This window comes from Geotrypetes seraphini, chromosome 3 (assembly GCF_902459505.1).
Source record: "Geotrypetes seraphini chromosome 3, aGeoSer1.1, whole genome shotgun sequence".
NCBI classification, from domain to species: Eukaryota; Metazoa; Chordata; class Amphibia; order Gymnophiona; family Dermophiidae; genus Geotrypetes; species Geotrypetes seraphini.
The window spans coordinates 163,337,808-163,360,721 of record NC_047086.1 but is presented as its reverse complement, the minus strand read 5'-3'; the positions used below and the strand labels follow the sequence as shown (position 1 = coordinate 163,360,721).

At 45.6% G+C, this 22,914-nt stretch overlaps 1 protein-coding gene across 2 annotated transcripts in view; it reads right to left on the bottom strand.

The window, feature by feature from the left end:
• HDDC2 (HD domain containing 2) overlaps positions 1 to 22,671 on the bottom strand; it is a 41,710-nt gene extending 19,039 nt beyond the window's left edge. Inside the window, exons 1-3 of one of the 2 annotated variants that reach the window (XM_033939600.1) lie at positions 22,537 to 22,646; positions 19,015 to 19,432; positions 12,923 to 13,044 (exon numbers count right to left, since the gene is read on the bottom strand). In XM_033939600.1, coding sequence (XP_033795491.1) covers positions 12,923 to 13,044; positions 19,015 to 19,236 — 344 coding nt within the window. In that variant the 5' untranslated portion in view covers positions 19,237 to 19,432; positions 22,537 to 22,646. Of the gene's footprint in view, positions 1 to 12,922; positions 13,045 to 19,014; positions 19,433 to 22,536 lie in introns of both variants that reach the window. The other variant, XM_033939601.1, reaches the window with a different exon arrangement.
• Positions 22,672 to 22,914: the final 243 nt, after the last annotated feature.

Below are 22,914 nucleotides of genomic sequence, written 5' to 3'. Positions count from 1 at the left end.
CCCATCCCGTCTGGAGAAAGCATCCAGACAGTAGTGAGTAGTGAATGTGTGAACTGAGGACCAGGTGGCCGCCTTGCAGATTTCCTCAATGGGTGTGGAACGGAGGAAAGCAACAGAAGCGGCCATAGCTCTTACCCTGTGGGCCGTGACAGCACCGTCCAGTGACAGACCGGCCCGAGCGTAACAGAACGCGATGCAAGCTGCAAGCCAGTTGGATAGCGTCCGTTTAGAGACCGGTCGACCCAAACGATTCGGGTCGAAGGTCAGGAAGAGCTGAGGGGACAAGCGGTGAGCCCTTGTACGATCAAGATAGTAAGCCAGGGCACGTTTGCAGTCAAGACTGTGCAATGCCTGTTCTCCGGGATGTGAATGAGGTTTCGGGAAGAAAACAGGCAACACAATGGACTGGTTGAGGTGAAAAGCTGAGACCACCTTTGGAAGGAACTTTGGATGGGTGCGTAGAACCACCTTGTCATGGTGAAAAATAGTGAACGGTGGATCGGCAACCAGTGCATGAAGCTCACTAACCCTCCTGGCAGAGGTGACAGCAATGAGGAAAAGAACCTTCCAAGTCAGAAATTTGAGCGAAGTTGTGGCAAGTGGCTCAAAGGGAGGTTTCATGAGGGCAGACAAAACCACATTCAGGTCCCAGACGACCGGAGGAGGCTTCAGAGGTGGTTTGATGTTGAAGAGGCCCCTCATGAATCGGGAAACCAGAGGGTGAGCCGTGAGGGGTTTTCCTAGGACAGGCTCATGAAATGCCGTGATGGCACTGAGATGGACTCTGATTGAGGTAGACTTGAGGCCTGCGTTGGACAGGGAGAGTAAGTAGTCCAGGACAGTTTCCACCGCTAAAGAGGTGGGATTATGATGATGACGGAGGCACCAAGAGGAGAACCTGGTCCACTTCTGATGGTAACATTGGAGGGTGGCCGGTTTCCTGGAGGCGTCCAGAATGAGACGTACAGGCTGAGACAGGTTTCCTGAAGAGGTCAGCCCGAGAGAAACCAAGCTATCAGGTGGAGCGAAGACAGATTGGGATGTAGTAGAGACTGATGTTGCTGTGTAAGTAGAGTAGGAAACACAGGTAGAGGAATGGGCTCCCTGGAGCTGAGCTGAAGTAGAAGGGAGAACCAGTGTTGGCGCGGCCACCGGGGAGCTATGAGGATCATGGTGGCTCCGTCCCTGCGGAGTTTGGATAAAGTCCGCAACATCAGAGGTAGCGGAGGAAAGGCATAGAGGAACCGATCCGTCCAGTCGAGAAGGAATGCATCCGGGGCCAGACGATGAGGAGAGAAGAGTCTGGAGCAGAACTGGGGCAGCTGATGGTTGTGAGGAGCTGCGAATAGGTCCACCTGCGGAGTGCCCCAGCGAGCAAAGATGGAGTGGAGCGTGGGAGGATCCAAAGTCCACTCGTGAGGTTGAAGGATGCGGCTGAGATTGTCGGCCAGGGAGTTCTGCTCGCCCTGGATATAGACAGCTTTGAGGAAGAGACTGCGGGCCGTGGCCCAGGTCCAAATGCGAAGAGCCTCCTGGCAAAGGAGGCGAGATCCGGTGCCGCCCTGTTTGTTGATGTAGTACATGGCAACTTGGTTGTCCGTGCACAGGAGCAGAACCTGAGGGCAAAGAAGGTGCTGGAAGGCCTTGAGAGCATAGAACATGGCTCGTAGTTCTAGGAAATTGATGTGATGAAGGCGCTCCTGCGGGGTCCAAAGACCTTGGGTGCGAAGGTCCCCCAGGTGAGCTCCCCAAGCATAAGGGGAGGCATCCGTGGTGATGATCATGGAATGCGGGGGCAGATGAAAAAGAAGGCCCTGGAAAGATTTGAGGAGTCCAACCACCATTGTAGAGATCGCTGAAGAGACGATGTCACAGAGATGGGATGAGAAAGAAGATTCGAGGTCTGTGACCACTGGTTGGCCAGAGTCCATTGAGGTGTCCTGAGGTGGAGTCGTGCCAGGGGAAGCACATGCACCGTCGAGGCCATGTGGCCCAGAAGGACCATCATTTGTCTGGCAGAAATGGAGTGATGAAGGAGCACCTGACGACACAGGTGGAGCAGAGTTCGCTGACGATCGGAGGGGAGAAACGCCCTCATTAGGGTGGTGTCGAGAACCGCTCCGATGAACTGAAGTCGCTGTGTGGGAAGCAGATGCGACTTGGGGTAGTTGATCTCGAACCCCAGAAGATGGAGGAGAGAGATGGTATGATGAGTGGCTTGTAGCACAAGTGGAGACGTAGGTGCTTTCACCAACCAATCGTCCAAGTAGGGAAACACCTGGAGGTTGTGAGACCGGAGGAACGCCGCCGCCACAATGAGGCATTTGGTGAACACTCTGGGTGATGAGGCCAGGCCAAAAGGTAGCACTTTGTACTGATAGTGTCAATGGTGCACCTGGAATCGTAGGTAGCGACGTGAGGATGGATTGATTGGGATGTGAGTGTAGGCCTCCTTGAGGTCCAGGGAACATAGCCAGTCGTTCCGAGAGAGATGAGGGTACAGTGTGGCAAGGGAGAGCATTCTGAACTTCTCCTTGACGAGACACTTGTTGAGGTCCCGGAGGTCGAGGATGGGACGTAGGTCTCCTGTCTTTTTTGGAACTAGAAAGTAACGGGAGTAGAATCCCCGGCCCCTTTGTTCCAGAGGTACTTCTTCGATGGCATTGAGTAGAAGGAGGGATTGGACCTCCCTCAGGAGGAGGGGGGTTTGAGTTGAAAGAGAAGCAGACTCTACGGGAGGATTGTCTGGTGGAAGAGTCTGGAAGTTGAGAGAGTAGCCGTGGCGGATGATGTTTAGGACCCACTGGTCCGATGTGATGACCTCCCAACGGCTGACGAAGATGCGGAGCCTGCCTCCGATTGGCTGAGGAAGAGGCAATGAGGGTGGAAGACTGGCTAAGCCCTGGAGAGAGGAGTCAAAAGGGCTGAGAAGGTTTGGCAGGAGGAAGAGCCTTGGCCGGTTGGTTAGACTGGGCACGAGCCTGGGCGTGCTGGTGTTGGCGGGCCCGCCTAGGCTGCTGTGGAGGTGGATTGAGCGGCCTAGCGGAGAACCTGCGCTGGTATGAGGTCGGTGGCCTGTAAGGACGAGCAGGTGGAGCCTTTTTCTTAGGTTTAATGAGAGTGTCCCATCTGGTCTCATGGGCAGAGAGTTTTTGCGTGGTGGTGTCCAGGGACTCTCCGAACAATTCATCACCAAGGCATGGGGCGTTGGCTAATCGGTCTTGATGGTTGACGTCCAGATCAGAGACCCTGAGCCAGGCTAGGCGGCGCATGGCCACGGCGATGGCAGATGCACGGGAGGTGAGCTCAAAAGAGTCGTAGATCGAGCGCACCATAAATTTTCTCAATTGAAGCAGGCTGGAGACATGCTGTTGGAAAAGTGGGACTTTATGCTCTGGCATGTACTTTTGCATGGCGGAGAGTTGCATTACCAGATGTTTGAGGTAGAAGGAAAAATGGAACGAGTAGTTGTTCGCCCTATTGGCAAGCATGGCATTCTGATAGAGTCGCTTGCCAAACTTGTCCATAGTTTTGCCCTCTCTGCCAGGAGGGGTGGAGGCATAGACACTGGAGCCCTGAGTCTTTTTTAAAGTGGACTCCACCAGGAGAGACTCATGAGGGAGTTGGGGTTTATCAAATCCTGGGATTGGTATAACCCTATAGAGGCTGTCTAATTTACGGGGGGCCCCAGGAACAGTCAGCGGGTTCTCCCAATTTTTATAAAAAGTTTCCCGTAAGATATCATGCACGGGCAACTTTAGGAACTCTTTGGGAGGTTGATCAAAATCTAAGGCCTCCAGGAAAGCTTGTGACTTCTTAGAGTCAGATTCCAGTGGCAAAGACAAAGCACCTGACAACTCCCTGAGAAATTTTGAGAAGGAAGATTGTTCAGGTTTAGATGCGGTATCGGGTGCCGAAGGCTCTTCGTCCGACGACGATGCATCCTCCTCGGTACCGGTAGGGGATTGTTCCCAGAGGTCCGGGTCTCTGACATCGGTATGTGCGTGTCGAGAGACTGGAGTGGAAGGCTCGGCATGGTGAGTTTTAGACAAAGATTTGCCTGAGCGTACCGAGACGTTACCGGGTGATGTAGACCTGTGTCTGTCTCGGTCCCGGGAAGTACGGTGCCGGTCAGAGTCGTGGGGAGACCGGTGCCCTGCCCGGTCCCGAGGAGGATCGGTCGTCGTCAAGGCCATAGTCTCGGCATGGGAATGGAGATGTGGTGCCGAGAGAATGGGCATGGAGGAGTCCATAGGTACCGATGGCGTGGATACCGGTTGGACGGTGTGGGGCTCGGGCCGGTCTGGTACCGAGAGCAGCGGTGCCAAGATAGAGGGTAAGAGCTGCTTAAGTTGCTTGTGGAGTTGTTCCTGCAACTGGTCCTGGAGGATGGCCGTAATGCGGTCGTCCAGGGGAGGCACCGGAACCACTTTTTTCTTCTTTGGTTCCATGGGTGCCGCTCTACACTCCGGCGATGAGGGGGCCGATGACGAGGCACTCACCGAAATCGGAGTGGAGCGTTTTTTGGCTCGGCGTGGAGCCGAAAGGACTGGTGCCGTCCCCGAGGTGGGAGGGCGCTCAAGGGTGGAAGGCTTCTTAGCCGGCTTACCTGGCGCCGGAGGCGCCGATGTCGACTCAGGCGGTGTCGAAGTGGTCGGTGTCGACTTCGACGGTGCCGCAGATGAAGAGGTCGAATCCATAATCGGGCCGGTGCCGAAAAGTAGATTTTGTTGGAATTGACGATTCTTCAAAGTGCGTTTTTTAAGAGTGGCACAGCGGGTGCAGGAGTCCGCCCGATGTTCCGGTCCCAAGCACTGTAAGCACCAGTTGTGTGGGTCAGTGAGGGAGATCGGGCGTGCACACCGCTGGCACTTCTTAAAACCGGGCTGCGGGGGCATGAATGGAAATACGGCCTCCGCAAAATCAAACCCCGAGGCCTGGATCGTGCCAACAGGCCCCGCCGGGGCAGGAACGAAAAATAAAGCAAAAAGAAAGGAAATTTTTTTTTTTTTTTTTTAATTGAAAGAAAAAAGCACCCGAAGGTGAAAAAACCGAAAAAAGAACGCGAGCGGGAAGGCAAAAGGAGGATTTCAACGACGTTGAAAAACACACGTCTTCTTCGCTCCGCGGAAACGAAGAAACTGGGGACCACGCACTCCTCCGTCGGGCGGGAAGGCACTCGCGCACGCGCGGTGCGGCCAACTAGAACTTTCTAGTAAAAAGGTCCGTACCGTGGGCTCCGTCGGTGACGTCACCCATGCGTAAAGAATATGCTGCCTGCTTGTCCTGGGATAATAGATAAACACTCTTTTTAGCTACAGTGGCAAAATAACGCTCAGAATTTAGGAAGGTGATTGGTTGGGATGAGAACTTTTCAGCACCCCCTTGTACTCTCCAAAGCCCCTCCCAAGAAGCCTCCACCAGTTAAAACTATTCTATCACTCCCCAAGCTGTTCCCACAACCCAAAACTCCCCTCTTCCAGCTTTTCCACCGTTCCACAAACTGTACCCAATTCCTAAAACTACCCCCAAAAGACTACCTCCCACATATGTGCACACAAACAAAAAGATATACACACTAGAGAGTTGCACGGGGACAGAAATCCCACCCATCCCCGCCAGGATCCTCTCGGTCCCCACCCATCCCCGCAAGGAATTACCTCCATCCCCGCCTGTCCCCATAAAAAGCAGCAATTACTTCTGACAGGATCATCAATTCCACAGTTTCCTTTGTGTTTGCGATGCTGTTTTCCTTGTGGAATCTCTTTGGTGGAACCTTTTTTTTTGTTTTCTGTTCAGGTAATTAACTTATAAACCCCCTCTTTTACTAAGGCTGACATGTCCATTATATTATATGGATGAACCCTGCTTCCAAAGCCTTCCATCTCCGTGGGAGTCCCGTTGGCTAGAGGGGGGTCCCCGAGGGAGTCCCGTGGGCCAGAGGGGGGTCCCCGTGGGAGTCCTGTGGGTTAGGGGGGGATTCCCGCGGGAACTGCAGGATTCCCGTGATCCCCGTTCCCGTGCAGACCTCTAGTACACACACGAAGATGCATGTATATGCACAGAAAGGCCAGAAAGAATTCCATAAGCCATGTTCTGCAAGTTGTCACCACTTGCTTCATATAGAACTATGCTCTTGTTCGATTCCCAATCATCCCTCTCTCCACATTAAACTCTGGTCCATCCCCTCACACAATTGCATCCGCAATTCATTCTCCTTTCCTAGGCTCCTAATATGTCAAAGTGTGACATTCTCAGTTTCCTTGGGACAGGCATGGAGAGGTAGAACTCCATTTTGGATAGGAAGGAAGCAGCCCATTAAGTTGTTTGGAAGCCGCATCCATGGCTCAATGCCTAAGCCATAAGGAAAGCCTAAGGGCTCCTTTTACAAAGTCGCGCTAGGGCCTTAATGCGCGGAATAGCACACGCTAAATTGCTGCACGCGCTAGCGCACACTAATCCGGTGCATGCGCTAAAACGCTTAGCACACCTTCGTAAAAGGAGCCCTAAAATTAATACAGGGAGTATAGAGGCACCCTTAGTACAACACTGGCAGGATAAAAGACATAGGATAACTGATATTAAGTGGCGAATTATTGATCAAATGAAATTAGGGTGGGAGGGTGGAAATCTAGTTTAGAAACTTAATTTTAAGGAACAAAAATGGATTTTTTACTCTTGATACAGTGAAACCTAGGGGCCTGAACGCTGAACTGGAGTGGATGTCGTTGGTGTAACATGAGCTTCTGATCTATTCACGTCATTAGAGGGTTTTCCCTCCTGATTGGCCATGTAGAGATATTTACCTCATTACGTTGTTTTGAAAGCGTATAAAGAATAGGATGCCGCGGCCATGTCTTCCTGCATGAATTTAGAAATGTGGGAGACATCGCTCCGGCCGACTTAAATGGTTAGTTTTAAAATTTTGACTATTTAACTAAATTATATAGATGAGATAACTTATATGTATTTATTTACTTATAAGGGGAATCCTTGATACAGCCATCTGGCGAAACCTAGCTCTGTGTCGGAGTACAAGTCGCGTTTTCTTGCACATTAAGACGAGTACTTTGTATCTATGAAATATATTTATAAGGATTGCACTTTAAGCACTTTGATAAAAATTTTTGGACCGATGACGATTCTTGGTGTACAATATACTGTGTGTATTGAAACTTGATTTTCACACAGTTACACCACTGAGGTCTATAAACTGTTATAATATGTTATGCTAAGGTTTTCTCTGAAGAAATATGGCTATGGACCAAGCCATTTGCTTGGTGGACGACCTGACCAAGTCGTACAAAGAACCCGGCAGACAGGATAGGACCGACTGCATGCTGGAAAAGGAGGCAGCTGAGCAGAACCCTGTTCTTCCTCGCAGTCAGCTATCTGCTGAAGCCAAGAGAGGCACGTTAAGGCAGCATACGAACTGCAAACCGTGGCCTGGAGGGACAAAGCCACACCTTTGAAACAATGTTTAAGAAGTTTCAAGTTTCAAGTTTATTAGGTGACTTGATTAATCGCTTAATCAAATTTCTAAGCGATGTACACATAAAATTTACATTTGTTAGGGGACAATACAATACATACAAATACTTAAATAAAACTAAATTGCACTCAGATTAACATATTCTAAACATTGGGTAAGGAGGGATGAAATACAATTCATAAAGTAAAGAAGAAACATTAAGGGAAAATACAAAAGGGTAATAAATAAAAAAGGTATAATAAAGTAAAGTAGAGTAATAAGATAATAAAATTAGGTTGCAAAGGCATCTTTAAAAAGGAAAGTTTTTAAGTTACTTTTAAATTTCCCAAATTCCTTCTCCTCCCTTAAAGAAATAGGGAGGGCATTCCAAGTCTGTGGTGCTGTACATGAAAAAATATATTGTCGTCTTGTGTTAATAATTTTCAGTGAAGGAATAGACAGTAAGTTTTGTTCGTTAGATCTTAAAATTCTCCTTGCAGAATATGGAATAAGTAACTTAAATAAAAATGCGGGGGTCATATTATATAGGGTTTTAAAGATGATTATACACAGTTTATAAGTAATTCTGTGAATAACAGGGAGCCAGTGAGCATTTTTGAGGAGTGGTGTTACATGGTCAAATTTTTTGGACTTGGTTATTAGTTTAATTGATGCATTTTGTATAATTTGTAGCCGTTTTATTTCATGTAAAGCAATTCTTTTAAATAAAGGATTGCAGTAGTCGATTTTAGACATCACCAAAGAGTGTATCAGTATATTAAGTGCTTTGGGACATAGAAATTTAGAGATGGAGCGAATTTTACGTAACCTATAAAAGGTAGTTTTCACAATGTTACTAATGTGGTCATGGAAATTAAGCTTATTATCGAAGATTACCCCTAAAATTTTAATATTTTTGACTGATTGTAGGGGAACGTTTTGAATTGAAATAGGAGTAACAAGAGGGAAACTATCCTTCCAAGGAAAAAGCATGACATTAGTTTTTTTGATATTGAGTGCCAATCTGTTTTTATCCAGCCAATGATGAATTAGATCAAGTTTTTCATTTATAGCCGAAATTTCAATTATGTTATTATTATTTAGAGGATGCAGTAGCTGTATGTCATCAGCATAGGCAAACACATGAAAGCCTACAGATTGGCATAATGTCATTAGTGGTGCAAGAAAAATATTGAAAAGCAAAGGTGAAAGAATAGATCCATCTGTCCTGCATGTTCTTCAACTCAACGCCCCCTTCAATATGGAGGGCCGTCTTCTTTGGAACCTCTGTGACCAAGGCGTCGACCTTAGGCCAGCACAACTTCTCCTCAGGAACATCATGGCCCTAGAAACTTTAAGACCTGCATCTGGAGAATCCCACTGCGCAGAGATAAGCTCCTGAATGTCTGAGTGAAGCAGAAGGCCCTGGAGGGCTTCCTAGTGCTTGCCATTTTAGGGTTCACGATGGCAGAAGAAGGAGTCTCAGGAGACTCGATATTAAGAGCCTCCAGTGCCTTAATTAAAAGCAAACAAAAAAAAAAAAGTAGGGTACTAAACAATTTAAAAATGAGAAAGAAAAAAAATCTTGTATAATCATATACCCCAAAAAAATCTCTCTCTGAATTTGAATGTATATATTCAATATTATTAATACTTTGCTGTTCCCATAAGCTCAGAGATATGAAGCTCTGTAAGGAATAATCCCCATCTCAGAGCTTACCATCCAGTCATTGCATATGGTAACATCTAATTTTGATTTGTATACCTTTTATGTGCTAGTATAGCTTATTGTGACTTTAAACTTTTACTTTTACTGAAATTCACTTGTAGTTCAAACACGGCAAAAAGACAAGCCACACAACTTGAGATAGATAAACCACTTATCTTAACTGTATCAGTTACAATGAGACAATGCCATTGAAAGTACTGATCAACGTTTAAATTTTGGGAAATAATACAATCACGGCCACGCCACACAGTAAGTCACTCATAAGCCCTTTGCAGGGTGGTTCACAGCTTAAGCCCGCAGTACTTGAATTTTTATTTTGGGTCTCCTGAGGAAGTTACCAAAACGGGGCCACGTTGGGACCCCTGAAGATACAGTTAAGATAAGTAGCTTATCTATTTCAAGTTGTGTGCTTGTCTTTTTGCCAAGTTTGAACTACAAGTGAATTTCAGTAAAAGTAAAAGTTAAAAGTCACAATAAGCTATACTAGCACATAAAAGTATAGAAATCAAAATTAGATGTTACCATATGTTTTGGTCTTAATAAGTCACAAAGTTTTAAATGGCTGCAGCTGAAGCAGGCTATTCAGGTGGGGTTCCCTTAATGGAAAAATCTGAATAATCAATATAGTTTGGAGTTTCTTTGCTTTCAAGCAGATTTTCTGGAACATCAAGCCGCAATGTGGTATAAATTACTTTCTGGATATGAGAATAAAAAACCAAAAAATGGTCTTAGAGACATTTGGAGCATTGAGATCAAGCAGCAAATTTCTGCATCTCAGTGGCCACGAATTTGGTCTTGGAGAATGAGATGTACAGTGTCAGCATCTATGAGACAAACTTGGTTCTTTTTGTTGCATAGAGCGTTTTGGACCCCTGTTCGTTTACAAAAAGTAGATAGCTCTAAGTCTAATAGATGCTGGCATTGTAATCTGGAAGCAGGGACATAGGACCATTTGCTTTATTATTGTCCCTGTATTAAAATTTTTTGGAATTCAATATGGACTCAAGTAAATTGTCTTTTAGAAAACCATGTAGCTCTTTCCTATGATACTATTCTGTTTGGCATGTCTATGAGGAAAAAAAGTCAAATTTCATCCCATAATAACAAACTTTTACTAATAATGACAGGGGTTACAATCCAGCATATTACTAATAATTGGAAAAATTATTCTAATTTTAATTATTCGTTTTGGTGGAATTCACTTTGTCATATTTATAAAATGGAAAGAGCAATTGCTTTACAGAAAGGTAGCTATGATAATTTTAAGAAGATCTGGAGGCCATTAGAAAGTTATTGTAATGAGTGAACATCATTTTCCTTTGTTAGATATATATATTTTTTATTGGGGGGGGTTGGGGGAGAAAATGTGTTCTTTTTTAATAAGCTGTGTTTCTACTTGTATTATGTTTATTTGTAATAATTGAGGGTGAATGAATGGGTGGGATGGGTGGTAATTTTTTATACTTTATGATTATATGTGTAAGATTTTCAAGTGTTATATGTCTGTTACATAATGGTATTATTTGGTACACTTGTTGTTGGATTTAAAATGAATAAAGAATTTGGGGGAAAAAAAAAAAAAGATGTTACCATATGCAATGATCGAATGGTAAGCTCCAAGATGGGGATTATTCCTTACAGAGCTTTATATCTCTGAGATTATGGGAACAGCAAAGTATTAATAATATTGAATATATAATAATAATAATTTTATTCTTATATACCGCCAAAGCCATAGTAGTTCGAGGCGGTTTACAATAAGAGGAGCTGGACAATCAGCGAAAATAGGCACAATGTAAAGTCATGTAAGCAGGATACAGAGATAAGAAGGGCTGGAACAATCAGCGAACAATCAGCGAGAATAGGCACACTATAAAGTCATCAATACATGTAAGCAGAGTACAGAGAGGGTTAGAGAGATCTTGGTTACAAATCGGATAGAGTATAAAGAGATAGGGCAATAGGAGTTCTTAGGTTACAAATCGGTTGTTCAAGTTTGTTTTTACTAGTTTTCTAAAACTTAGATATACATTCAAATTGAGATTTTTTTGGTATATGATTTAACAAGTAAAGGCAGCAGCTCCTTCTTGCAGAACATCCTCACAGCCGAGGGATCATCTGCACCTCTGGTGGACGTCCCTAACTCTTCCAGCTCCTCAAAAAAACACGTAGAAAGAGAGGAGACTGGATCTCCCCCCAAATAATGATCTGGAAAAAAACAGAGAGGTGTTCACTGTCTATGTATCTGGTAGGTGCCTATGCTTGGGCGCTGAGCCCCCAGCCAGTGCCAGAGCCGACATTAAGGCACTGCGGGACAGCACAGCAAATGCCTGTCCAGGCAAACTGAAAGTGTCTGTAGAAAACCCCAGGGAAGCCTGATGTAGATGGGCCTGTTTAAGTAAATAAACAGCAGGACAAATTCAGGAACAAGGACTGGCCACAACCCATCTCCCCCCCCCCCCCCGCCAACCCCAAAGGGCCGACCCCAGCCCAACTCCCTCCAAAGGGCCCCCATGGTAGAACCCTCTGAGAAAATCTCAGGAAGCTAAGTCTTCCTGCGAGTAGGCTACGCCTGCAATTGGTGCCCTGCTTCCCCCATGTGCTGCCATTTCCCTGTGAGCAGGCTGCACCTGCAACTGAGTTCCTGCTTCCCCACATGCTGCCAACGTAGGAAGAGCCGCTGATGAGACTGTTGGGATTGCCGCCGTAGACAAGGATGCTGCGGTGGCTAAAATCATTGAGGCAGGAGGAGCTGGGAGTCGGTCCTGTCTCTCTTCGTGCCTCCTAAACATATGACTGGCATTCACCACACAACTCTCAAGGGCCTCACCACCCAATTAAATCTAAGGTGAGATGGGATAAGGTGTAGCAGGGCCTGCAGTATAGAAGCAAAGTGATAGGGGGGCCAAGAACACCTGCTCAAAAGAAAGATGGCCATAGTCCTGACTCCTTCTCAACCAATCACAAAGATGCTGCAACAAGCAGGCTTTATTATAACTCTTAAGGTCAGGTAGCCCCAGCCCGCCCACATCCCAGCCACCAAACAACCGGGATATTTAAATTTGTATTTTTTATCCGCCCAACAAAACCTGCGAAGCAGTTTGCACAAACTGGTCACATCCATTGCCCATAACTTAATAGGAAGCACCTGCAGCAAAAACAACCACTTAGAGAATATAGACATCTTATAAAAACTAATCCAGGCAGCTAACAATAACAGGAGAGTTGTCTACATCTCCAACTACCTCCTGGTGCCATCCAATAGGCATTGAACATTAAGGCCATATAAATCCGTAATCCATCTCAGGAGCAGAATCCCCAAATACCGAAAAGAACCTTCTGCCCAACGAAGCTCATGGTGACATATAAAGCTTCCCTGGAAGTCCCGCACAAAATGTTTAATGTTAAATGTTTAGTGCGGACTTGATATACCATCCTTCTAACAGCATCAAACAGTTTACAAAATTAAAACAAAAATTAAAGAAAAAGAAAGTACAAATATTAACAGGAAAGACAAAGAACAAGAAAAGAGGGCTGAGTAATACTTCCTGAGCTCAAAATTCCCAAAAGCTTGTGAAAATAAATGGCCTTTCAACAAAGTCCTAAACTTATATTTTAATCATTTGTTTGGTATTTAGGTGCGTAGACAAAGTGTTCCAAGATGAAGGTGATAACTATACCCCAACCCCCTACCCTCTAAAACATATAATGAATTTCCAAACCTGTCTTTATTCAGCTGTTGATCCTTCACTAAGAAAGCCATGATTGCCATTCGGTACATGTGATCTGACACACTTTCTGGATTCTCTATATTCCTGTAGACCCAGCCCGTGCGAGGAACTCTCTAGAATGAAAGAAATGAAGAAACCTCACACTGGAGGGCAGAGTGCAAGGAAAATGTAGAGAAATAGGGCAGATACACTTTTACACCTCCTGCCCCATTTAAATTTTCGAACAGTCATAGGATCCTATCTTCAAACTTAATAGTGAGAGCTTATGGAGGCAAGATGCAGGGCCGGATTAAACGGCAGGCCCAGTAGACACGTGCCTCAGGCCCGAAAACATCAGGGACTCCCAGGGCTGGCATTAGGGGGGAGCAAACAGGCCAGCTGTCCTAGGCACCACAGTTGCAGGGGGCCACCGACTGCCTGGTGAGGTAAGATGAGGTCAGCTTCCTTCCCTTGCACTCCCTCGCTGCCCTCTCGCTTACCGCCCATAAGCGAACTGAATCCAGGCTGCGAGGCTCTAACACTGCATGCGCCGGCTTCCCTTCTCCTCCCTCCCCCTCATGATGTAACTTCCTGTTTCAGAGGAGATGGTAAGTCGGTGCGCACAGTGTTAAGAGCCCCGTGGCCTGGGTTCAGTTCACTTACGGGCAGCAGGTGAAAGGGAAGCAAGGGAGTGGAAGGGAGGGAAGCTGACCTCACCTCAGCAGGCAGTCGGGGCCCAGGAGGAAGAAAAGAATTTGTGAGAGGAAGAGAGATGGGTCCAAAGAGGGCTCCTTACATTGGGCAGCTCCTTGAGCTCTGGGGCTGGTAGGCGGACATGTTAGGAGCAGCCCATTCGCTCCTATAGCGACAGGTTTCGTCAGTGGCAACAGTCACAATTGGCTGCTCTTGATGGCACTGGGCCTTCCTCTCTGCTGAGTCCCATCTACTTCCTGTTTCTGGTAGTGAGGAAGGCCCGAAGCCAGCAAGAGCAGTGAGTTATGAAGGATGTGCTGCTTTGGGGGGGAATAAATGCTGCTGCACTCAAATGGGAAGAGAGAGGGAAGGAGGGAGAAGAAAGAGGGAGAGGAGAAGAAAGAGAGATGTCAAGACCATGGAGGGGGAGGGAAGGGAATAAGACAGATGCTAGACCAGGGGCAAGGAAGGAGGGAGGGAGAGAAAGGAAGGAAGGAGAGGAGATGCCATAATGGAGGGGGAGGGAGAGACAGAACAGAAGGAGAGCAGAAAGATGCCAGGGCATGGGGGAGGGAAGGGAAACTAAGCCAGACCAGAGGGAAAGGAAGGATAGGAGATGCCAGAGCATGAAGGGGGATGGAGAGATAGAAGAGAAGGAGAGGAGAGAGATGCCATGCCATAGAGTTGAGTGGAAAGGAAGGAAGGAAGGAAAGGAGAAGAGAAATGCCAGAGCATAGGGGAAGGGGTAGAGAGGGGGGTGAAGCTGAAATGAATTATGTACAAAGGAGAGAAGGGGTACAGGACAGTTTATTGAAGGGACATAGAAAGAGGGAAGATGCCAAATGAAAGAGAGAGAGAGGACAGACAGTAGATTGAAGGGGTAGAGAGAGGGTGACAGACACTGAATGGAAGTGTGGGGGGGGTGAGAGAGGGGGACAGATGCTGAATGGAAGTGTGGGGGAGATGGGGACAGACATTGAATGGAAAGGGTGAAAGAGGGGAGCAGATGCTGGAAGAAAGTGGAGAAAAAGAAAAAAGGGCACATGCTGGATTGGGGGAAGAGGATAGAGTTAGATACTTGAAGGGGTAAGGGAAAGAGGTGGCAAGCTGTAGGTAGATACAATGAAAGAGGTAAATTGAGGACTGAATAGTAAGAAATAATTTAGACAGAGGCAGAAGATAAATTGAGAAGGAAAACCAGGGAAGAACAGGAGGAAGGGAGAGGAGAGAAATACCAGAGCAGGGGGGAAGGAGAAGGGACCAGTTCTGAGGGGAGGAAAGGAGGAGAGAGAGATATGCTAAAATCTGCTGAGGGGGAGGGAGAGATGGAAGGGAAGAAGACAGATGCCACACCATGCGGGGAGTGGAGAGAAGTAGATGGATGCCAGACCAATACGGGGGGGGGGGGAGAGATGGAAGGGAGAGGCAGACAATTTCTGGAAGATGCACAGAAAGAGAGCAGATGCCATATGGAAGAGGCAGAGAGAGGCAGAAAGTGGATGGAAGGAAGAGAATGATGAGAAGATGAGGAAAGGAGAAACCATGGTATGGACAAAAATAACCCATTTGGAGAAACGGCCCTAAGAGAACACAAAAAGCAGATAAGCATGCTAAACAGATATGCCCATGCACAAGGGGGGTTTGGAAAGAATCCCATGAGTTGCGCTCTCCATACTTCCCCTACTTGTTAAGAATTACAAGGAGAAAGCATCCACAGAGAGGAGGAAGGAGGAAGACTGGCAATGAAAAGCAAAGTAAAAAGGGGAGGAAAGATGCTGAACACGGACAGGGGGAGGGAAGGAAAGATGCTGAAGAAAGGAAGCTATAAAAAAACAAAAAGGAAAGGAAGCTATTTAAATCTAAAAGTTAGCTCACACCTTTTCTCAATGACATTCAAGTGAAATAAGTGTATTTTCCTGTCCACAGAGATCTTATAGGGTGGGGTGGAGGAGAGGAAGATAGGGAAGTGAAGATGGTGGATTGTTGGGGGGGGGGAAGGGGAAATGCTGGACAATAAAGGAGAGGAAAGAACTAATGGGGTATACTTAGAAACGTGTGTATCTAAACAGGACATGTAACAGAAGGTTCACATAGGGCCTTAGTCTTCTCTCCTAGTGCTTAAAGGTTGCAATGGATAAGGTTTTCAAATATCCTTAGTAAATATGCATGACAAAGATTTGAATACCTCATAGTCCTGTTTTATGCAAATCTCTTATGCATATCATAGGATATCTTGAAAATCTAATTGGCAGTCTTCAAGGACAAAATGAAAAAGGGAAAGGGAAGTGTAATTCCGAATATACATGGGGGGAGGGGGGGACAGGGGATTGGGTCTTGTATACTGCCTTTTTGTAGTTATACAACCACACTCAAAGCAGTTTACATACAGGTACTTCAGACATTTTCCCTATCTGTTCTAGTGGGCTCAGAATCTATCTAATGTACCTAGGGCAATGGAGAATTAACTGACTTGCCCGGGGTCACAGGAAGCAGTGTGGGGTTTGAGCCCACAACCTCAGGGTGCCGAGGCTATAGCCCTAACCACTACGCCACACTCTCCTCCACTTTAGGTGCATTAAAAGCTGGTCCCAAGACTGAGCCGCTTTACAAACGGCACAGATCATTCACAGAACACCTATAGAATACAGCAGACTTTGTAATGAATGTTTACTCTATAGAATTCCCACCCATCTACTTACCACTATCTCTCTATTGTCACCCCCTCTATCTGCTATATCCTCAACCTATCACTCTCCACTGCAACTGTGCCTGACGCCTTCAAACATACCATTGTTACACCACTCCTCAAAAATCCTCTCACAGGACCATATCTGCCCTCCCAACTATCGTCCTATTTCCCTCCTTCCCTTCTTGTTCAATTCTGTTTTATTAAGAGTTAACAGCTGCAATACAATTATCCAGAAAAAAAAAATAAAACAGCTTCAACAGAGTGGCTATCCCCTCTATAGAGCTACACAAAGCTACTCCCCCTTCCTCCACTTTACTTATTTATTTAATTTTATATACCGTTCTTCCAGGGGATCTCAGAACGGTTTACATAAATTTATTCAGGTACTCAAGCATTTTTCCCTGTCTGTCCCAGGGGGCTCACAATCTAATGTACTTGGGGCAATGGGGGAGGATCAAGTGACTTGCCCAGGGTCACAAGTTGCAGCATGGATTTGAACCCACAACCTCAGAGAGCTGAGGATGTAGCTTTAACCACTGTGCCACACTCTCCCCCACCATCATCTATGTTGCACCCACCCTCCCCTACACATCAAAAGGGGCATTTATTGACACAATCATAATTTGTTTAATAACAAACTGCGTCCCCGAATGGACAATGACTGCAAATATGGATCCCATGAATTCAAAAATAGTAATTTCCTTTTCCTGGCTCTCCTAGCATCAAGAGCTTCCCAGCTGATCAACTGATGTAGCTGGTTACGCCAGTGCCAATAGGGCTGGGGTGTCAGCCACCGTCCACCTTCTTCCCTTCTTATCCAAGCTACTTGAACGTCCTGTTCATCATTATTGCCTTGACTTTGTTTCATCTCAAGCTATCCTTGACCTGCTTGTTACATGAAACTCAGAGACGAATCCAAACTACAAAGCTTTAACAAGAAATAACACATTTTTACCCTTTCTTGGACCTCTAATTGGGGGGAGTGAACAAAGAAATTAGAAGAGTTTAATAAAGTAACATGAAAAGGTAAAGACCCTAGTGTGATCCACTTCGTTTAGCTTCTAATTCCAAATGTTAATCTTTGATGATTTTCTTCAAATCCAGAAAATTTGTCAATTGTTAAGAACATAAGAACATATGAATAGCCTTACTGGGTCAGATCAATGGTCCATCAAGCCCAGTAGCCCGTTCTCACGGTGGCCAATCCAGGTCACTAGTACCTGGCCAAAACCCAAGGAGTAACAATATTCCATGCTACCGATACAGGGTAAGCAGTCCTCATGTCTTTCTCAATAACAGACTATGGACTTTTCCTCCAGGAATTTGTCCAAACCTTTCTTATCCCAGCTACGCTATCCGCTCTTACCACAACCTCTGGTAACGCGTTCCAGAGCTTAACTATTCTCTCAGTGAAAAAAAATTTCCTCATATTGGTTTTAAGAGTGTCCCCTAGTCTTTGTAATTTTTGACGGAGTGAAAAATCGATCCACTTGTACCCGTTCTACTCCATTCAGGATTTTGTAGACTTCAATCATATCTCCTCTCAGCCGTCTCTTTTCCAAGCTGAAGAGCCCTAACCGTTTTAGACTTTCCTCATATGAGAGGAGTTCCATCCCCTTTACCATCTTGGTCACTCTTCTTTGAACCTTTTCTAGCACCACTATATCTTTCTTGAGATAAGGAGACCAGAATTGAACGCAATATGCCAGATGAGGGCACATGATGGAGTGATACAGGGGCATTATAACATTCTTAGTTTTGTTAACCATCCCTTTTTAAATAATTCCCCGCATCCTGTTTGCTTTTTTGGTCGCCGCCACACATTAGGTGGAAGGTTTCATTGTATTGTCTACAATGACACCCAGATCCTTTTCTTGGGCGCTAACCCCCAAGGTGGACCCAAGGATCCGGTAACTGTGATTCATGTTATTCTTCCCAATGTGCATCACTTTGCATTTAATCACATTAACTTTCATCTGCCACTTGGACGCCCAGTCTTCCAATTTCCTAAGGTCCGCCTGCAATTTTTCACAATCCGCCTGCGTTTTAATCACTTAGAACATAAAAGGATCCCGCATACCAGACCAGGCATTTTCAAGGATAATCCAGCAGGAAGGTCGCTCCCATTTTAATAGTCTCTTGTCTTAATGAAAGAAACATTTTTCTCAGTTCCTGTATAGACTTTGCAACATCTGGATAATCCCAAATTCTTTAGCCCCCCAAACGGGAGATGAGAATTTTTAAAGTACAGTCTTAACACCATATTCATGACCTGTTCAAATACAAATGATACCAACAGCATTGCTCTGTCAGTCACAATAGCAAATATATTATCAATATCAATCTGAACTTCTCCTCAGTTTTCTTTCTCACCTTCTCCTTGAGAAATTACTTCTGTAGGCAAATAATATAATTTGTTTATTGTAGGAATAGCATTAGAAGAAATGTTTAAATTTTCAGTCAAATATTGTTTAAAGAGATCTTTAGGTAATATCCCTGGTGTCTGAGGAAAATTCAACAGACAGAGATTCAAACATCGATTATAATTTTTCATTTGCTCCAATTTTTTATGCATTAACGTTCTGTCTGTTATCATAGCAACCTTAAATTGCAGTAAATGTTGAATCTCTTCCTGTATATGCCTGACTCGATCAGTGAGATCTTCTTTTACCAATTCAACAATCTTAGTCAAATTATCAACCTTTTTAGCTATTGTTATTACCTCTTCTGCCGATTTCAAAACTGTAGAATCCAGACGCTGAAGGATTTGCCAAATATTAACCAAAGACTCCTCCGTTGGAACGGTATCAATTTCCAATTCCTTGCTCTGCTTCTTCAGCTCCTTAGCCACTGACATGGTACCTTTGCTGGAAGACCCTGTCTCGCCACTTCTGGGTGCCACTTCTGGGCGCCACTTACTAGTGTCCCGACGATTGCTGGACATGGAAGACTTATGGGATCTGGAGGGGACAATAATGTCTCAAACCCAAAGGGAGGAGGCGGCTCTCCTCTGCCTCGCCTCACTGCTGGTTTTCTCCAGCTGCTGACAAAGGAACCACTGCAAAGAAATGGTCAACGGTTTGCTGCATGAGGGACGACAAGAGGGCCGGCAGGGGAACAGTCCTCTTGACCTTTCTCTTCTTATGCAGCATCGTAGGCAAAAAGACAAAAAGTAAGGTTTTAGCTACAAACTTTCTTCACAGCTTTCTCACACCGTCGTCATCTTGGTCACTTCCCTTCCCCCTCGACCTGCTTCAACTGGGCTATCATCCTCTTTAATCTACAGAAACTGCCCTTACAAAAGTCTCCAATGACTTGCTCCTGGCCAAATCCAAAGACTTCTCCATTTTTGTATATACATTTGTGTATTTGAGGAATACACAAAGATATAAACTATCTTTCCCTTCTTTTAAGGGTATTAAATCTATAGGAAAGCTTAGTCAATCTTTTGCCTTCAGGCTGGTAGAGATGTGGAATGGACTTCCTGACTCCATTAGACTGATAGGCCAGCTACAACAATTTCGTAAAGCCCTGAAAACTCTGCTGTTTACACAAAACTTAAATGGCTTAACTATAGTATCAAAGAACTGACGACAATCCAGCTTTTTTTTTCTCTCTATGCTCTCTTTCTTATGTGCTCTAGTCTTAATTACATGTGAACCAAGTCAAGCTCCGTTGGGAGATGACTCGGTATATAAATTGAAGACTAGATTATATTAGACTTCTACACCATCCTCATTCTTCCTGATCTATCCACAGCTTTTGACATGGTAAATCTACTACTACTACTTATCACTTATATAGCACTGAAAGGAATACAGAAGAGTTTACAATCTAACTTGGACAGACATGACATATAGGGTTTTAACGTGGACTTGAACATTACCAAAGACGGAGCCCGCCAAAGGAATTTGGGTAGTTTGTTCCAGGCATACAGCGCAGCAAGATAGAAGGGACGGAGTCTGAAGTTGGCAGAGGAGGAGAAGATCACAAATCACCCACTCATCGATATGCTGTCCTCATTTGGATTTCAGGGCTCTGTTATTGCATTGCACCTTTAGCTTATGCTATGGTGCATTATCTTCCACCACCATCCTGCTATCGGTCAGTGTACCTTAGGGCTCTGTCCTGGGACCACTTCTTTCCCTGGTGTTCTAATCTCCTCCCATGGCTTTCAGTATCACCTCTATGCCTATTTCTGTTAACACCACCCTCATCCTTCCTGTCTCATCAGCTCATAACTTTGGGGAAATCTTTGATTCATCTCTTTCTTTCTCTTCACAAATCCAACAGGCTGCTAAAACCTGCTCTTTCTTTCTCTATAGTAATTGCTAAAATCAGACCCATCCCTTTCTGAGTGCACTACCAAGACCTACATCTATTTCCCCATCACATCTCGCCTAGACTACTGCAACCTGCTTCTCTTTGGCCTTCTGCTAAACCATCTCTCTCCCCTTCAGTTTATTCAGAATTCTGCTGTAGGCCTCATATGCATCTTTGAAGAAGTGGGTTTTTGAGTCTGGACTTGAACATTGCCAGAGATGGAGCTTGACATACTGAGTCAGGCAGTTTGTTCCAGACATAAGATGCAGCAATGTAGAAGGGACGGAGTCTGGAGTTGGCCATAGAGGAGAAGGGTACAGATAAGAGAGACATCTGATATGTGGAGTGCCCAGGATGGGGGGAAGGAGTGTTGGGAGAAATGAGAGAGGAGAAATATTGAGGAGCTGTGGAGTGAATACACTTGTAGATCAGTAAAAGGAGTTTAAACTGTATATGAAAACAGATAGAGAGTCAATGAAATGACTTGAGGAGAGGAGTAATGTGGGCATAGCGACACTGGTGGATTTCAATTCCAAACACCAACCCACCTAAGCACCAATGTCTGTCTTGTCATTCTCTCTGTAGCCCCCCCACCTGAGCACTGTGCATTGATGCACCCTTTTGTCCAGTTTGTCTATCTTGACTAGATTGTAAGCTCTTCTGAGCAGGGACTGTCTCTTCCATGTTTTGATGTAGAAGGGGATGTTGTAAAGTTCTTCGCCAAACCAAAAAGAGAATGGCATGTCACAAGAACCAACGGCAGGCATTGAAGAAGCTGCACGGGGCCAGGCTGGATGCCGAAAAGATTGCTCCTGCCCTGCACCGCTGGCTGCGACATTGGAGGAGGCAGCCAATCAGCGAGGGAGCTACAGTATTTTAAAAAGTACAGGAGGGACTACAGTAGCGCCGCAGCTGATCTACTAATGGGGTGGCTTATCTACGATGTCTTTAGATAGGTTGCCAATATAAGGAAGCCGCACCCACTGCATAAGTAAAACCCATGTATAAGCCGCGGACTATACATGGGGAAATATGGTAGTGGTTCTTGTAAAATAACAATCTTAGTTGATTACTTACTGCTTTAAATACCTTATCTTAAATTATATGTATAATTTCACATAGCATGCATGATCTATGTATAATTCTATGTAACGATATGCTGCTTGTAATTCCCAATTTAGCAAGGATTTGGCTGGGATATGATTACCATATACCAGTGGTCTCAAACTTGCGGCCCGGGGGCCACATGTGGCCGGCCAGGCACTATTTTGCGGTCTGCTGTCTGTACTAGTGCTGCCCGCTCTTTGCAGCGTCCTCCGGCTTCCCCCCTAGTCTCCCGCTTTTCCCTTTAGATAATTACCGCAGCCTGCAGAGAGGATTGCCGGTGCTGTAGCGATCCTTGCAGGCTGCCGTCGTCCTCAGCAGCATGTTCCCTCTGCTGCGATCCTGCCCCCGATGTTAGAGGAGGGACGGGATCACGGCAGAGGGAATGTGCTGCGGAGGCCACTGGGAGCCTGCAAAGCATGCTACAGCACTGGCGATCCTCTCTGCAGGCTGCGGTAATTAGCTGAAACTAAGACCAGGCCAGGGGGGGAAGCTGGAAGATGCTGCAAAGAAGGGGGAAAAATGCAAGCCTTTGGTGGGGGGGAGGGGGAAGATTTATAAACTATAAAGAGTTTTACCTCATACAAAATTGTCATTTCTTTAATAAGACATTAACTATTTTTTCTGCGGCCCTCCAAGTACAAATCCAAAATGTGGCCCTGCAAAGGGTTTGACATATACGGTATATAGTACCAAGACAGCCGATCACAATCAGCCTCACTCCAGAAAAAGATCATAGATACAGTACAGAGGTAGCCTCAACCACACTTAGGTCAGCGCGAGCGTAACCATATCTTACTATATAAATGCAGCCTACCTTCAGCTGTCCTACAAGCTTCAGAAACTGCAGTAAACTTTTCATGCCGCCGGCAGCCGCCTCAGCCATAGGACAACAGGAAAAAGAAAGAGGGCGGGACTAATTGCTACAGCAACACGGAAGTAAGAGATTAGAACTGGCAACCCCCAAAGCCAACAACCGCTCAGCCAATAAAGATTCCTGCTCGCAGGAAGCTCCTGCAAAGCCGGGTGCAAAGCCGGCTTCTGATTGGTCCGTGAAGACCCTCTTCTGCCAGATTTTTTTCCCCTCTGTCTTGCTGTCTGTTTAGTTATTTGGCGGCAATGTTGCAGTGGGGAGACTCGTTGCGGGTATTTTGTTTTTAACCACTTTCTTACAGCGAATGTGGTTTATTCGGGC